We start from the raw sequence: 18,978 nt of genomic DNA on the forward strand, positions 1-18,978 counted from the left end.
CCCCTTGTATTCGTGGGGGTTTTATTCTTATATTCTGGGGATGGGGAAAATAGAAATCTGCGAACCGAAATTTATTTGTTTATTCTCACTTATTGAACATCATGAGAAGAGCAGGGTGACGCAAAAGTATAAGGAAATGTAAAAGAGGGTGCAGCGATTGATTGTTGATGTTTTCTGGAAGAACATTGTGATTTCTGTTTGCCGTTTCTTCTTCATATCATCAAGTATGTTGACAAGACTTCCTCTACCAATTTTTCTACATGTGAAGAACGTACCATAGAGGGATCTATATCATGAAAATAATCTATTGCTGATTTGAACTTGCGAAGCCCTCTCCTTATGCTACTCATGGTGAAATTGTCCTTTACTTCTTTATTTTGATCTTCGTCTGGTACCGCTTGTTTCATGAGCAATCAGCTGCATTAATTCCTCCTTGGTAAATGCCTCTAAATTGCTATTAATTAGCTGTCCGACTTCTCTTCTATATCCATATCATTGAACCCTTCTCCACCCACCTGTTTTACTAATGTGACGATGTCTTTTGTAATCTCTTCAGTTGGCTCTGCAAAAATCATTGTGTCCTGGAATGCACATTGTGGCCAAAGATCAATCCAACCCGAGTTGACTGTATCTCTCTTAAGAGCTGCCATGGTTCTAGTGATGACAGTAATGGCATAAGTGATACCTTCAAGATATTTTCTTCATTTGCATCTTCTTCTATTGCATGCACAATCATTTTCATTGAGTGACATGTATAGTGAGCCTTGAATGCTCGCATTACCCCTCTGATGAAGGGGGCTGAATGATAGATGCTGTATTAGGAGACACAACAGACTTCCACACCATCAGCTTTGAACTCATTGACATCTGGGTATCCAAGAGTTTTATTCAGTATCAAAAGAACTTTGAATGGCATGTCTTCACTCTCAAGGTACTTCTCAAGGACTTTTTGGAACGAAACATTGTTTAAACCAATCCAGGGAAAGTTTTCATAGTTCAAGCTTTTCTATTGTTCATCCGAAATACTGTGCGAGAGCTTTTGACTTATCCTTTCCCTTCAATGCTCACGGATTCATAGATTTGAAAATGACGGTGAGCTTTACTATGTACCTATACACATTTGCACAAACAACATAGTTAACATTAACTTGCCTTAAAACTAGGGGCTCACTTTTCTTCTTGGATGATAAATGTTCTCTGCAGTATTTTCTTCCAAAATAGTGGTTTCAACAGCATTAAACACCTGCTGAGGTGAATATCCCTTCTCTTCAATAATTTTCTGCAGTCTTTGGAAATTTTTTAACTGCCTCCTGGTTGGCAGCGGCTTGTTTGCCAGTGATTTTTACATTGCATAATCAAAATAGTTTCTTAAACCTATGAAATCAACTTTTACTTGTATAAAATTCTGATGAAACAGACATTTCACTAGCCTTTCCCTTTATAGAAGAGTAAATTAATCTTTTTGCCTTTTTCCATTATAATATTACAATCAATTGGACTACCTTCTTTGTAGCAATCTTGTACCCACAAAAAAAAACCCCAGCATTTTCGGTATGAGAAACACATGGATTCCATAGGCTATGCAGAGTTTTCGCTGCCACAGGTGCAGCTACAGCCATGGCTGATCAAATTTCAGATTCCTTCGTCTTGATATACAGTCGAATCCTGTTTCAACAAATGCCGTTATAGCAAAAATCTTGTTTTAACAAACACTTTTCTAATCCCTCAAATAAGCATACATAGGAACAATGAAAAAACCTGAAATTCCTTTATAACGAAGTGATTTCTTCTGTCTCTTGGAGTTCGTAATAATGGGATTCAACTGTATATCAGCGTAGATTCGTTGATTCCATAATGGTGAGCCACCGCAGTAATTGACTTACTTTTACGAATCATAGCCAATATGCCTAATTTTTTTGTAGTTTTCACTTTTTTTCCTCTTTTCAGAGCAATATCAGTAGCACTAGACAAATGAGCCATCCTAAACACACAACTCAAATTTTGTAAAAAAAAAATCCAATGAAGGAAAAACCGCAAATACGGGAACTGCGAATATATATGGGGGAGGGGCTGTATATCATTGACGGTAATATATCATTGAAAAGCACAAAAAGCACATAATAGACAGAATGCTAATATTTTGCTGCCACCACCCCTTACAAAATCAAAGTGTATATGATCTTGAACACAATACTAGTTTCCTAGGAAATCTCATACACAGATAATTGAATTCAAATCATTCTTCAACATATAAAGGTTCTCTACCCACAGGCAGGAAAAAAAAAAGCAAGAGGATAAAATGTTTTTTCAGAAGCGATAGAAAAGAAGTTAAGAGCTGGGATTGCCTTTGTTTCCAACAATGATATATATATATATATATATATATATATATAAAAGGAAGGTGGTCTCTCCACTTTAGATCCCTTCATCTATTTACTCAAAGGGCAGATTGTTCCTTGGCCAACATTGTTTTCCGGTATGTAAAATCCCACCTTTCAACTGATAAGACATTTCTCTCACTGGAGGAAAATTCTAATAATTTTTTTTTTCTCTCGCTGGGGTTTTGAAAATTAATCTTACATGGGAAAAAGTGAAGGTTAACCACTGGAATGTAGATTTATCTTGATTTTTTCCCACTTCAGATTTTCCCTGACCTTTCTCAAGTATTTAGAATTCTCACTGACTTTTGACAGATATTTCATATTTTCCCTGATCGTTTTCCAATTCCCCGACTTTCCTGGTCGCTGGGAAACCAGCATTACTGAATGTGACCTTGAGGAGGGCTAGCTCATGAATAGGAGCCACTACTTGTCAAAGAGACTGTGTGCTTGGGGAAGACCATAGACTTGAGGTGCATGAGGATGACATTCGGGAACTAGTGGTGAAAAATGTCTATGAGTTGACGGTAGATGAAGTCATGCATTTCCTTTGCACGCACCAGCAAGAGTTTATGGATGGCATCTCCTGAGGAAGAAAGTAAGGAGATGTCCCTCACATAAAATGAGATAAGAGAGCTGTGTAGAATGTGGAAATCTGTGCAAAACTCTGTAGAAAAGAACCACCGAAATAAAGCTGTATCAGTGTGCGAGCAATGAATCGGTCCAATGTGCACTGCAATTTCCCATTCCCCAGAAATCATAAAAAGGAAGCAAAAGCAATAGTGTCATTGGATAAGACTGTTTTTGGAAGTAACGCAAAAAGGATAAATTTGCAAACCGTCCAGTCTTTAAATCAGTCCTCCTCCTTCTCGTCGTTTAAAATAAGTTAATAGTCAATAATGATTGTAAACATTATCGTATTGTATTATATTTTATTATTGTGTTGTATTATTGATTGAATACCATTTCTAAGTCATTTTTGTGTGAATGAATGATTGAGGAATGAATTATGCGAGTTTCCATTATTTCCTATGGAGAAGTTTGATTCGAATAATGAGCTATTTGGATAATGAGTACGTTGGCAGAACAAATTAAGGTTGTTAACTGAAGTTCCACTGTACAGCCCCCCACACTGAAGTACACTAATTTTAGAGTGACAAAGGCAACAGCAATTACTGTATGATAGAGTGATGGGATAGATTTTTATACCAAAATAATGTGCAAAACAAAAAAAACGAAATCTCAATGTTCCATGAACATTAAAATAAACAATTTCTGCATTTTTCAGCTTAATCACTGCAGTGTTGAAGGGAAAAACTGTTGGCTAAAAACAATTTTTCCAGTGTTTGTACCACAGCATAACAGCAGCATCGTTCCAGAGAAAAATTATACTTTCACTGTAATTATAATTTCCATGTATTCCACAAGCAGATAGAGAAAAGTACTTGATAATTGCTTGAAGTAGTTCTTGAAAGTAAATTTGCATAGTATATTTGAAACAAAAATTAATGTAGACGACAATGAATGAGTAATCACAGTAATGCAATAAAAAATCAATCACAAGATAGAAAATTAACAAAATGATTATGATGAAAAAAAACTAACCATTCTAAATGATGATCTTTAGATGATGCTGTTGCAACAAGGACAATAAAATGCCTTCAAAGAAAACTTTAGAATCAGATATGCATTTGCATCACTATTTTTTACTATAAACAAAAATTCCACAAAGATTAACATGAATGGACTATATATATTCCAAATGTTTTTCAGAAATGTACTGCTTGTGTACACAATATATTAGGCTCCCCCAACCAAGCATTCCAATAAAATTGCCCCCTTTCAAGATGAAGTTTTAAAAGCTAGTTAGCAAAAATTATACTTTTGAAAAGGCCTTGCTTGCTAAACTTTTCAGCACAAATATTGCTGAAAAACTGTGGTAAAGCTGTAGAATGAAAGATAACCAAGTTGTCTATCTCCTATTAAGTACAATTTTGGCTCTTGTTATTTTATCTATTTTTTAAAATAAGCCTTAAATAGCCAAAATATTAATAAAATACTATTAAAAGTGATATTTTTATGAAAATGTGTAAAAAAAAAATCTATAAACAACATACTTGTACTTTCCAAAAAAGTTTAATGGCTCAAACAACTTAGTCCATGAACCCTTGCCTCGAAAAATTTCATCTGTTATTGATAACCCTAGAAAATAAATATAAAATTAACTTGGCATACATGTTTAGGGGAAAAACACCCCATAGAAAGACTTTTCTTTGAAAGCAATCATTATTCAAATGAAAAAATCATATGACTTATCAAAAATAGTAAAAATGAGCACAGCAAACTGATACACAAAATGTTTAAAAATTTCACCTTCACGAAACTTTTCTTCCATGATTGTTCTTGTGGACAATGATACATTGAATGTGGAATTCTGATGTGGATATGCAGGAGTAATAATGGGCATTAAATGAAACCTATCTGGAATATTTACCTGAAAATATAGAATAATATTCATGTGCATGCAGGGTTGGTAAAAAAAACAGTTTTTTTGAAAAAAACCAAAAAACCGGGTTTTTTCTGGTTTAAACCAGGTTTTTTTGGTTTAAACCGTTTCTTTTGTTTTAAATAGTATTAACATTAAAAACAATAAAATTTGTGAAAAATCATTTAAACCTCTAATAATTAATTGAAATAAAATGTTTATTAATGTAATTAACACTATTCCCATACTAATTAATACAAATATTTCTTGCATTTTAACAAAAACCAACTTTTGCCATTTAATTATTTTTTGCTTAACTCAATGGATTACTGTGTGTATGAAAATTCTTTTAATGTAATATAATGTAATGTATTTAATGTAATATTTTTTTAATCATATAATATATAAAGGTTTTTCTCCAGTTACTTTTAATATACTTAATTAGGAAGATATTTTGCAAAAAAGTAATAAAAATTAGGTGAATATAATGAGGCATAAATAATGCAGATTAATTAGCAATGATTTACAATATACAGGGTGATTATAACTAAGGTTCTGATTTCAAAACACTGTAAAAAAAGAACGATTGTCAGAATGACTTGAAAATTGACATGAATATTCCTGAAAAAATTCAATTTTATTTGGTAAAGGGGAAAAAATACTTAAAAATGTAAAATTAATGACATCATCCAACATGTGGGAAATTTGTTCGCAGAATGGAAACAATAGCCAGTCATGGCAAAATGATAACTTTCATAATTCACGGAACTATTTCATAATTCATGGAAACATCACAAAAAAAGAAGTAATTGAAAAATAACTACAACTTACTTAAGAAATGTTAAATATGTTGTCCACCGTGTTCTGGCTATGAGGTTGAAAGCACAAAAATTCTTGTTCAACAACAGATCGGAGTATGCCATAGTCATGATGTGGATGTGCTTGCAATTCAGCTTTATTAAATCAAACGCGAGCAGTATATACATGATCATAATCTGGGCCCCAGGGCCCAGATATGATTATGTAATAGAGGGCTCCAGATATGAAAATGATCATATTTATGCTCTCGCTTCATTAATTATCATATCTGGACCTTCATTTGTTCATTATTATCTCTTTTAAAAATATACCTTTTAAGTATATACTACTAACGCGCCCCCACATTAATATTCCTGAGGAACTTTTAACATATAGGGGATGTGCTGGAGATGGCAATTCACCAAAGTTTGCAATCTGACCACTGTTTATAACATTTCGAGGTACCCCACAGCCAGAAGTTTCAAGGATTAAGGTGATCCTGTCAAAAAAGGGTCTTCAGCAGCTGCTTTACTGGTATTGCAATGTGCATCTTGATAGAAGTTCTATCCCCACACTGATGCTGTGGACGCACGGAAATGTGGTTGCACAAAATAGATTATACTGCTCGCCAAGTACAGCATCATCTACCTGCACATTTTGCATTACTTGCATTTTTTTCCCTTTTGCAAAAGAAACTTCCATTGCTTCAGGAGTATTCATGCAAATTTTCAAGTCATTCTGATCAGTACTTATTGCATAGTTTTTGAATCAAAACTTTAATTATAACCACCCTGTATATAGCTGATTATTTTTCATAAATCTGTTACTACTATACAGTAGAACCTTGATTAACTGGGCTTAACAGTGAAAGTATAAAAAAAAATTACTATTGAATATTAAGACTGGGAGAGGAGATGTGCTACTTCTTATGGGGGGAAAAAAATGAAAATGTATGGGAGGTAATGCAACTATTAGTCTTTGTCCTTCAAAGACAGCTGGTGTCTATTGGATTATAGGACCACCTGCCCCTAGCATGATGGTGTCACTACTGTTGCTGCTTCTTTGTGAAGGGAAAAAGAAACGTTGTCAGATAATACACTACTACATCTAGATGTGTGATGCAATCCTTATTCATGAATTTGCTAAAGATAGATCATCAGAATGTAGCCAAAGGTTAGAAAATGTTGCAAGAATGAGACATTTTGGCTTTTGTATGAAACTTTAAATGACTAAGATACTTCATATGAAAAATATATATATTATATATTCTGGCCACTTTTATGAGACTTTTTGAAAAAAACCACTTATAAAATCTTATGTCATTTAAAGATATACCATCAGAATGTACCCCAAGGATATAAAATGTGGTCAAAATGAAATATTTTGGCTAATAATGAACCAATATGATATTTTTCAAAGAAAAAAACGATATTTAGGCCACTTTTATTTGATTTTTTGAAAAAAACCACTTGGTTAAAATCAAGGTTTAAACCAAACAACCCTGTATGCATTGATACACAATAAGTAACATGTACTGAGTGTAGCAAGAAAGAATAATTACGTCTTTGATGAGCTTATTTGCAGACCTTGCTACAAATTTCTTTAATTATTTGTTTCTCTTTATTTCCTCTCATACGATTCATTTATACATAAGGATCTACTAAATAAAATGGTTTTATTTAAAAAAATAAGTTTTTTTTAAATGATTTCTTCCATATTGGATCAATTAGTTTGGATATCAATTAACCACTAACAAAACCTTTACATCAAACTAAAATAGCTTGGGAAAATTATTCAAAACTTGTAAAATACCCGAGAGATTAGATTTGAAAAAAAGACATCATATTTAGAAGTTTGATATCACCAACCCCTTCCACTTTCAAACAATTTTACTCATAATACACAATCATCACAGGCATATGCCAAGTTCGTGCATTAATGACAAATATAAGAACAGTAGCCTATATGACATACATGGGTAATGGTCTACGATAAAATCATGATCAATGCAACGTACAGGCATAGAGATGAAATGGTTACTAGATCTCATACAAAAAAAAAGAGCTTAGTGATTTTCTTACTCTGGGATCCCACACGGTATACCCAAGCTTGTTCTCCTCTGGTTGTTTCAATAGAACTGGCTTTGGCCAAGGCCTGAAGAAAAAATTCAATAAAAAATAAAGTTCACATACAAACAACTATAGTTTTAATATAGCAGCTGTTGTAGAAGCTACTAGAAACGAAACATTCTAAAGAATTCAATATTGATGAAATAACATGGGAAACTTTATACCCTCCACCATAAAGAAGCCCATTTTTCCAAATCCAATCAGAATTTAAAAAAAAAAAGTCAATATGACAGGTTAGCCATATTAAGAGGAATTGAAAACCATTCATACATTGAGGAATTAAAAGCCATTCATGCATTCAGAGAAATTTTTATAAGAGGGGGATCTCAACCAATAAAAGAAAATTTGTTAGCATTTAACAGAAAAACACAGCGAAATATATAAAAATACTTATAAGAAAATAACAAAAGCGCCATAGTGTTTTCTGAATATCTATGGCTAGCCTTGGCTTTTAAGGACAGAAGATCTCACCACTATACTTCTCCCCTGTTATTAGATTTCTTTCATGAGAAGAAAAAGAAACCTTGTGTAAAACACATTCTTGATGGATTCCAAGAGGAATAAGTTTTACTATTTTTGAGTTAAGAAATAGAAAATTTAATTGAATGTGTGGAGGAAGAAAGTGGCGAGCACTGGATCTGGTAGTGCAAGTTAGGCAGATGGTGATTTTTTACAGGATTGTGATAGTGAAGGCAAAAGTTACGTTGAGATACCAGAAAAGGACTATGATCTCTATTTCTCTTGGGTTTGGATCAATTTTGATGAGCATAAAATTCCAAAAAAAAAAAAAATTCTATTTACTGGGAAATGAGCCCAACAATATTCTTGAGTCTTTAACAAATATCCTTAATGGAGACCTAATAGAAACAATTGTTTTGGAAACTAACTGATATGAACATAATATATGCTACTTACAAAATCATGCTCTATCTTTGCCTTCATGACTGAACCAATGGAAAACGGTAGATGGAGAGATTTATGTTTATTTAAAATTGATAATGTTGATGGGCGTTGTGCAGACACCTAGCATCCGTTCGTATTTTTTAAGAATTCACTTCTGCAAACAATTTTTTTTCAAACTATGTCTCAGGATAGGTTTGAAAGTATTAAATTTCCATATTATTACATTTTGCTGATAAGGCTGAAATTCATATTTATAGTGGAAAAACTGTTCAAAATTCATCCCATTCTTGATTACTTGAATAAATTTTAAAGCATTTATTTTCTGAAGGAAAATATTGCTGTTGATGAGTCCCTTACACTGTGGAAGAGGCGCCTGTCATCACAGGCAGTACATCCCTCTCAAATTATCTAAATTTCACATAAAAACCTTTGAACTTTGTGAATCAGACACTGGCTACTTATGGAGTTTTATGAATCGCAGCACAAATGTTGCTGGAACTTTATGGTCATCTAAAAAAAAATGTTCTGAAAGAGGTAAAAACCGCAAAGTTGATGAGTGGAGAGCATATTTCATAAATTGACAAAATTATGGTCATAAAGTGGAAGGATAAAAAACCAGTGTAGCATTTATCTCAACCTTCTATTGCAATAACTTACGAGAGAAGAATGGAAAATTTAAACCAGAATGCATTTTAGAATATAATACAGCGATGAGTGGAGTTGATTTGGAAGATCAAAAGCTTTAGCCATACTTATTAGAATACAAAAAAAAAAACAAAAAAAAACAAGAAATGGAACATGAATTTAGGCAACTATTGAATGTCTGTGTTCATAACGCACTAGTAATGTTCAATAGCAGTCAAAATAAGGTATATCATCTAAAAAGTTTGCCTTGGGCTAAATCGACAGTTCTTTGAAAAATACAGAACTATCACAAACCCCTCAAGTGAGAGGAGACCCCCCCACCCCATAAACCTGTCACCACGCTATTTGGTCACGAGACACTCGGTTGAAAAGATCGCCAACCTTGCAGAAATCTAGGCTTCAAAGAAGATGCAACTCTACTTCTAGAACACAAGTTAAATACTTGGAAGCTAATGAAGCAAAATTATAAAATACAATGCGAAATTTTTATTGTGTAGAGTAGGCGTATTACTATAACACAATTTGTTTTTTAATTTTAGAATTATAATTGAAAAAGATATGAATTATTTTCAACAGGGCTGCAGAAAAGTTGATTTTTTTTGAAAATTTAAATATCATGAAAAAGGCCCCTGCATTTAAATTTCTGTACCAGCTTGAAGGGTTAAAGAAAATCTACACACTAAATGAGAATTTTATGAAATCAAGCTCACATGAATGGAAGTATTAATAAATCTGTTATGTTATTAAAATTGTATTAAAACTAAAATCGTTTCAAATCAGAACTTATTCTCAGAAGAATTTTGAATGTGCATAAATTACCATTTTGAGAACACCAGAAAGAATTTGATAACTAATGTCGCTGCACACGCATTTGGATAAAGCTGACAAGTCCTAGCTACAAGCATTGCCCATGAAACACCTCCCAAGTAACCCAGAACATTGGAGTACACGCCCTGTTCTGGTGGGGAGAAAAAAAAACAAATATATGTATTTACATTTTTAAAAAAAACATGAAAAACTCAAAAATTACAAAATACACACGTATCTGATTCCTGAAACTAATTCCACCGGGAGTAAATCCACAGGATCCAATTAGAGCAAAACTATATAAATGGTTACCGTTGAAATGATTAAGTGATATAGTCTGAATATGTACAAAAGGTAGTTCCAGTGATTTTATGACAATTTCCAGTGAACTTCTTCTATACATACATTTCTTTCTCTTTAAGCAACAGATATCATTTCCTTTCTAACATTAGCACAGAAATTATTATCTAATTTTTAGCATACATACATAACAGTTACAGCAGTTTAACTGTACTTAATGAGTAATGAACAACATTTATGTCTTAATATCCCCCCCATCTGTCTATGTGAGTCAATCATTTTCATTCCTGACTAAAATTTGTATATACGCACATCAAAGTATACAACTTATTATACAACTATTATAGTATATGTGGGGGATATAACATACTTATCTATATATAATACCCAAGTAAATACATATTCTGGTTATAAGAGGATATTTTTATATATCTACATTAAAAACTCACAAAACTCAAAAGTTACATAACACACATGTATCTGATTCTCGAACTTAATTCCACTGAGAGCACATACACTTTTCAAAAACAAAAATTTTTCTCAACAACTAGACATTCTTTTGTCTTTTTTTTATCTTTGGAGATGTTTTGATTTGTCTCTAGCTACAGCAACGGGTTCAGCTGCTATACACTAAGCAAGCTTCAGTTAATTTATCCATGACATTGTAGTAATAAATGTATGATCACATTAAATGATCATATGATGTCTTTGCATGTCAGAAAGAGGTTACATTAAAAGGGTTATAGAAGGTTAGGCTAGGCCCAGTGACCTCATAGTGCTGATGACCTGAAAATGGTTTTCTGCAACCCTTAACAGCTCAAGATGTGAATGTGAACCAGCTTCCTGCTAAGAAAGCCTTGGCATAGTCTCCTGCTACGATAATTGGTAAGGTAACACTGACGTATCCGAGGAGGAGGTCACTCTTTGCTATCCATACAAAGGTTTTTAACAGCTGGCTCATGTGAAGATATATTTTTGGAAAGAGAAAATCAAATTGCCCTGCAGGCTATTGAATTCACGTCCTTTCACTTTCCGGGTGAACGCCCTAGACCACTAGCATAGCTGCCAACTTTTGAAAATGAAAATTAGGGAGATTTTTGCGCGGACCTTGGGAATAAAATCCCTACACAAAAAACAAGTGAAATTGGAGGCCAAAACTTCAATGGTGATGTAAAAAAATATATATATTGTGTTCAATCAGAAACGATATGAACAAACATTCTGCCGAATGACCACAAAATCATTGGAAGATGAAGGAAAAAAGTGTCAATTTTTGAAGAACACTGACTTTTTGTGACACTTGCCTGATGCTTTTTTGATTTCGCATGGGTGATGATGTCAGTCTTTCCACCATGTTTATGTCCGTAACACAACTTGTACGAAAAGAAAAAGTCTGCCCTTTTTCTGGAACGTTTGATGAAAGAAAATTCCCCGAGAATAAGTATATTTAAAATTGATTTTTTTCTTATCGGTATTCATGTTTTGTTATCGCACTTATGTAACTTCAACAAAAGAGTAAGTTTTGACCACATGCGTGGCATCACCATGATCTTCAATTATTATCCAGGACTATTGGCTGCGAAAAAAAAGCTATTTCCCTGCACAATAAGGCAAACAGCTTTTCTTGTTACCATCAGAGGGTTTGTAAAACTTCCTTAAAAAAGAATTTCCCACTGTTCCCCCCATTTACGATGCGCGACGCCATTTCGAAAGAGGAAAAAAAGAGGCAAAAGACTTCCCCCCCCCACGAGAAATTCCTTAGGGATTGTTTTCAGAAGTGGGGATTCTTTTTAAATGAAGTAGGGAATTTTTAGGGATGATTAGAGATTTTTTGTGATTTTCGTAAAAATTCGGGAGATTTAAGAACTTTTTGGGAGATCGAGAGATGAAGCTAAAATTCGGGAGACTTGGCAGCTATGCACTAGACTACAGCGGCAACGAATATCTCAATCTTTCCTTGGTGCTCGTGTGCACTGAATGGGACCGTACAGGGACGGTCGGACACAATTAAGGCCAAAGCTCACAATTGCAGACGATGCCACCACATGGTGACTTATCCGAGGATGATGTCACTCTCTGCTATCCATACAAACTGAAATGTTGACCAATAACATTTCATCGACTAACTCATAGATAATTACACAACACATTGTCACACCTATTAACACATCCCTTGGTCAGGGCTTGACTAATCTCAGGTGCCAGGTCACAATGACAGCTAAAAAACTTAGCATTGGTGACAAAAAAAAAAATTTGTGCATGTGATAACACGATAACTAACAAATTGAAGTGTCAAGACAACATAAAATTTTTGGATATAATGTTAGTGTGTTGATCAAGACAGAAAAAGATCACAAATCCCATAAAAAAATTTTGGCCATTTTACTTTAAAAAAATACGCTTGGCACTTAAGAAACTTATTGCTTTTAACTTTTTTTTAAACCCTGCTCATCAGTACCTATTTTAAATTGCATGGTCTTGCTGAAATCTGAAGATAGAAAATCACAATATGTAAGTAACTAAACATTTAAAAAGCCAATCATTCAGTATATTTCAGTTACTTTATTACGCATATCTATAGACAATAAAGCTTACTTTTTGCCCAAAGCTTTATGGATCGCAAAGCCAAACGGAAATTTTCACGATTTGGAACTAAATGCAAAATTTCATCTGTTACACGGCACCCTATGGGGAAAAAAATAAAATTACTAAAGAAACTGATTCTAACATAAGCAATAACATTTATCTTTGGTGAAACATAAAGCAGAACATACCATTTAAGCTACGCACACACTTTGGGTCAAGATTTTTCAACAAAGAAACATCTCTAAGATCTTGATCCTCAGGTATATCTTTGAGAGCAAGTCGAGCAAACAGCATATCAAGCTGCAATATAAATTCAGAATGAAAGAATTAAAAAGTGCACATTAATAAATCTGCATATAATATAATATTTAATACATATATATAATATAATATTTAATACATATATATAATATAATATTTAATACATATATATAATATAATATTTAATATATATATATAATATAATATTTAATATATATATAATATAATATATAAATCATGCTTTAAACATGTATAAAACTTTTTATCTTAACAGTCACACAAGTGAAACAGAAATTAATTCCGTGTTCTCGACCTTGTTTGTGTAAATGCAAAAACAGCTTCACCTCACCAGAGACAAAAGAGCTGCTCTGTAACATTGTTAGCACCAGCGAAAAACGCCACCAGAAAGTATTGCTGATAGAGTACCAGGAGAGAGAAAAACGAAAAGGGAATGAACCAAAATAATAATGAGAACCAGAAAATTATGGATGACCGAGCAAAAGGTTGGTCCAAGAAAGGCCACAAAAAAAAATATATAAAATAAAGAATAGTATGGTATTGAACATTTAGAAGTTTAAGAACTGAAGCTGCCGAACTCTGAGAGTTCAATGACAAATATTCAGAAAGCATCATTATGCATTTGTTACAAGTCAACTAGAGATAAGACGAATATTCGGCCCTTTTGCTACTACTACTACTAAACCACACATGCACCTCATTCATATTCCTCTTCGGAACGTCTAACGAATTGGTACATGTTGGAATATGCGTGTACGTGTAGTGCTACCATCTGCCACCAGTTTTTTTAACTATGAGTGAAGTGCAATGATTGAATAATTTATTGTTGTAGGCCTGTTGATCTATGTGGCGTGACTTTTTAATGGGGAGATCGGCTCGAAGTTGGGACCCACAGCAAACGAACTTCAGACAACCACCACTATGGGGATGGTGATGTTCGAACCCGGATTTTCGCGATGCAAGTCCGTCACTATGACCACTCGACCCCCACAGGGGCTCGACCCTTTTGCTAAATAATGCTGAGGTATTTGACCAAATATCTGTGTAAATTTAAGTACACCAAACTAATTATATTAACTATCAAAACTAACTATATTAATTAGAGTATTTCCCATAAATTAAAAATTTACTGATATTTTATTATGTGATGTATATCAAACAAAATATTTTCTGTGTAAAAAGGCTGTCAGGGTGAATTTCTAGGATAAGGAAAACATGAAACTGAAAATAGAATCCTACTGCAATAAAGTGGAAGTGAGTATGAATTGCAGAAGTTCACTACCTGAAAGATGTACCTAGAGAAGATAAGTATTGAGCTACTGAGAGAAGCAAAAGGGGCAAAGAACATCAAGAGGATAAATTACAAATAATTTGTGAATTTTATGATGCATTACTAGTTGAGAGAGTAAATAGTGATTTTGATATTTTCTTAATTAGATGTAAAATTGATAAAAATGGTTAGAAAAAAACTAATTCTGTAATATTAAAATACAATTTATCATTGTTGAATTTGATTGTCAGTATCATGGCAACGAGTCTTCAAATTGCCATTTTTTTAAATAAATTGCATTAATTAAATTCAATTTCAATCATTTAAAATTACCACACACACAATAAATGTTTTTAATTAAAAACATCAATTTTATTTATAATTGCGATGAATTTTAACAAAATTGATATTCGGCCGCCTAATATCCAGTATTCGCCAAATCACTATTTATTCCATCCCTAAAGCCAACAAAGTGAAAAATGAGAAAATTTGTGTCAACATAAATAAAAGATTTTTTCAAAATTTTCTGTGGAGATACTAGCACTCATGCGTGGTGAACCTGATTTCCTCTTAAGGATCAAGCTTTTCAGATGAGGCAACATTTCACGTCCTCAACACGGTTAATAACCACAATTGCCGAATTTGAAGCTCAAAACATCCCTATGTAATTTCTTAAGCACAGAGAAACGATCTTCAAATCAATGTGAGTGCTCTCAAGTGATATGGTCATTAGGCCTTTTTCCATCCAGGCAAAAAAAGGAGTACATGTGGAGAAGTGCACTGATTTAAAAAAAAAAAACCTTTTGAGCGTTGCTTTCACAATTTATATACTTTCTTATCCTTTCAAACTTGTCGTAAAACATAAGAACTAATTCAAAATTGAGACATCTGATCAAGGCAACCTGTATATATTTCAAGGATGCTCATGAAATTTTGGATGTTTTCAAATTAATGCTTGGTTGGAATTGACTACACAATATATAGCATAATTTATTTGACCTTGATTATTAAATAAAAATGCAGATTTATAAGTTCAAGTTTAAAATATGTGCAAATATTCCATGAAATCAAATAATGTACTTGAATAACTACAATTAGAGAAAGTTACCTCGATTCCATCAAATTTCATTTTTATTACAGGGACAAAAGCTTCTTCAACAGTCTAGGTAAGAAAAATAAAAGTGAAAATGAGGAATATATCATATGAAAATGTTAGAAAATAAAACTATTTGAAAGACATAGATATATGGCATGGTACTTTAGCTCAGTGATACTCAAAGTTAAAACAGCGAAGCCTAAAGGCATTGCCAACCTTTCTAAGGGACATCGCTGTGAGAAAGATATTAATGCTAACAGCTATAAAACCAATATTGATGTTTGCTATTCTAAAGCGGCTCATTGTTAGACTGTTAGACTAATATGGGGAGCCACTGATAGGCATTGACTGACACAAGAGAGCTGCAAGTAACTTAAATTTGAGAATATCTCTGCTTCAGCTGATGAAAATTACATTTCACTATACTTACTCGAAGATCTTTAACTTCTATCTGTTCCTTCAACAACTCAACAAAAGATGTGAAAAAATCGTTTCTTTCAACATGTCTTGGAGCAACGCACAAGGTATCTATATCAGCCCCTGTTGACAATTCACAGTAATAAAGTAAATAGCAATGAAGAATATTTTCCCACTTCACATATATAATATTGTGTTCTATGTCTATTTTTCAAACATAATATGGTTCAAGCTCAATAGACAAAAAAAAAAAAAAAAAAAATCAATGACTGTTTTATAATTTTTCTAAAAATTCTATGATTTATATTTTATAAATTTGTGGTGCGATTTTTCAGTGGAGGGATGGGGAAGGAGGTTGAGAGAGCAGAATTTTGATTTTTTTTTCCCAGAATCCTTACAATGCAGGAGCAATCGAAACAGTGCCTCCATGATCCCTGCAGCCAACTGCACAGCCCTGTTTTCTGCTAGTCAGATCAGAATTATGCCAGTTTTGGGTTCTACTCGGGTATCTGTCTTCCATATTTCAAAGTGAAAATGACAAATACCTGAATTTTCATGTTATGCAAGTGTTGTGTGAAAGGCCTGCCTGCTCTCTGCCATGTTCATTACATGGTTTTTAACAAAATAAACCTTCTTGAAAAACATCAAAACACTCTCTGGACATGTGCATCGCAAACATTAATGAAATCCTTCATTACCAACAGACAAAATTTATGCTTACATAATTTTTTTACTTCATAAACTGATATTGATCAGTTTTGTCATACCACTGCCATTTTCTGCACACGAGAGCTTTTTAGACCGGGACCTACAATTTATTGTATATTCCAAATGAGTTTTTTTATACTCACAGAGAGGTTGGTGGTCTCACACCGAAGGGTTAACGCACCAACCTCTCTGTGAGTATAAGAAAGCTGCCATTTGGAATATACAATACCTGTGGTAGCAATTTTTTTTCTGTGGTCATGTCGCCATTTCTGTTGTACCCATACATCAAGAAAGTTTCCAACAAGGATGGACTGGGTATCAAACTGGCAACAACTCTAAACATCCTTTATAGTTTAGTATCTTATCGACCTGCTACAGCACACATAAACTTACATGCTTGAACATGAGGAAAAAGCATTCATTAATCATACCACTTTCTCATAAATAAAGTATGAAAAAAACTACCTTTCGTATGAACTCCCAGACGATATGAGCCAAATGTATAAATTTTGCCTCCAACATTGTCTGCTACATTAGGTGGCATATTCTAAAAATATAATAAAGATCAGAAAAAGTACATGTCATTCTTCTTCATTCATTATGAAACTTACATTAAAATATTATACAGTCTGACGTGCTTATAACGAACACGGATATTATAAATTTTCACATATAACCAAGTTTTTCCATGTCTCATGAATTTCACATTGCTTATCTATATTATTTTGATTGCTCACGACAAACTCAGATCTTAACAAGGTACACCTATAATGAATTTTCAAACATCAATTTTCAGGAATTTCTTCATAATTGGTATATAAATCTTACCTGCAAATTTACCTTTCTCCAATGTGGAAAGAACTCATAATGAACCCTTTCTTTCCCTGGAAGATATTCCAGAATTGACATTTTTGGGTATAGTAAAATTCTCCTTGCATATTTTTTTTTTCTTTTCCTGTTTAAATCTTATTTTGCTTGTGGAAAACCTCATTAGAAAGGCAAGAAGGGGTAATTATCCCCAAGAATCTAATCTCCAGAGTACACCTTTAATGCACATTTATCAATCTTTAGGTAGATTAAGGCATTGGTTGTTGTAGTACTATCATGAGTAGGTACCTTTTGCATAACCTTTTTTGCATTTGACATTCTCCAAAGCAGGGTTGTTTGGTTTAAACCTTGGTTTTAACCAACTGGTTTTTTTAAAAAAACCACTTTGGTTTTTTTCAAAAAATCCGATAAAAGTGGCCTAAATATCATTTTTTTTCCCTGAAAAATATCATATTTGTTCATTATTAGCCAAAATGTTTCATTTTTACCTTATTTTATATCCTTGGGGTACATTCTGACGGTATATCTTTAAATGACATAAGATTTTATAAGTGGTTTTTTTCAAAAAGTCTCATAAAAGTGGCCAGAATATATATATATATTTTTCATATGAAGTATCTTAGTCATTTAAAGTTATATATAAAAGCCAAAATTTCTCATTCTTACAACATTTTCTAACCTTTGGCTACATTCTGATGCTCTATCTTTATCAAATTCATGAATAAAGATTGCATCACACATCTAAATGTAGTGGTGTATTATCTCACAGGGTTTCTTTTTCCGTTCACAAAGAAGCAGCTACAGTAGTGACACCATCATGCTAGGGGCAAGTGGTCCTATAATCCAATAAAGACACCAGCTGTCCTTGAAGGACAAAGACTAGTGTACTAGTTGTTACATTACCTCACATACATTTTCATTCCCATAAGAAGTAGCACATCTCCTACTGTATATCTCCCAGTCTTAATATATTCAATAGTTGTTTTTTTTATAATTTCACACACACACTGTTAAGCCCAGTTAATCAAGGTTCTACTGTATAGTAGTAACAGATTTATAAAAAATAATCAGCTATATACAGGGTGATTATAGTTATAATTTAAGTTTTGATTCCAAAACTATACAATAAGTACTGATCGGAATGACCTGAAAATTTGCATGGATACTCCTGAAGCAATGGACGTTTCTTTCGCAAAAGAAAAAAGTGCAAAATGTGCAAGTAGACGATGCTGTACTTGGCCAGCAGTATAATCTATTTTGTGCAACCACATCATTTCGGCACTTCCACAGCATCAGTGTGTGGATAGAACTTCTATCAAGATGCACATTGCAATACCAGCAAAGCAGCT

General features: G+C 33.2%; 1 protein-coding gene across 3 annotated transcripts in view; it reads right to left on the bottom strand.

Annotated features, from left to right (window-relative positions):
* hrg (poly(A) polymerase hiiragi) overlaps positions 1-18,978 on the bottom strand; it is a 71,699-nt gene that overhangs the window by 38,877 nt on the left and 13,844 nt on the right. For all 3 annotated transcript variants that reach the window (XM_089238364.1, XM_089238365.1, XM_089238366.1), the window contains exons 4-13: positions 17,267-17,348; positions 16,107-16,216; positions 15,689-15,742; positions 13,220-13,331; positions 13,041-13,130; positions 10,158-10,296; positions 7,743-7,815; positions 4,752-4,872; positions 4,496-4,580; positions 3,984-4,037 (exon numbers count right to left, since the gene is read on the bottom strand). In XM_089238364.1, coding sequence (XP_089094490.1) covers positions 3,984-4,037; positions 4,496-4,580; positions 4,752-4,872; positions 7,743-7,815; positions 10,158-10,296; positions 13,041-13,130; positions 13,220-13,331; positions 15,689-15,742; positions 16,107-16,216; positions 17,267-17,348 — 920 coding nt within the window. The remainder of the gene's footprint in view (positions 1-3,983; positions 4,038-4,495; positions 4,581-4,751; positions 4,873-7,742; positions 7,816-10,157; positions 10,297-13,040; positions 13,131-13,219; positions 13,332-15,688; positions 15,743-16,106; positions 16,217-17,266; positions 17,349-18,978) is intronic.

This window comes from Pholcus phalangioides, unplaced genomic scaffold (assembly GCF_987345545.1).
Source record: "Pholcus phalangioides strain wild (caught in Gottingen) unplaced genomic scaffold, Ppha-v1.0 ptg000010l_1, whole genome shotgun sequence".
Classification (NCBI taxonomy): domain Eukaryota; kingdom Metazoa; phylum Arthropoda; class Arachnida; order Araneae; family Pholcidae; genus Pholcus; species Pholcus phalangioides.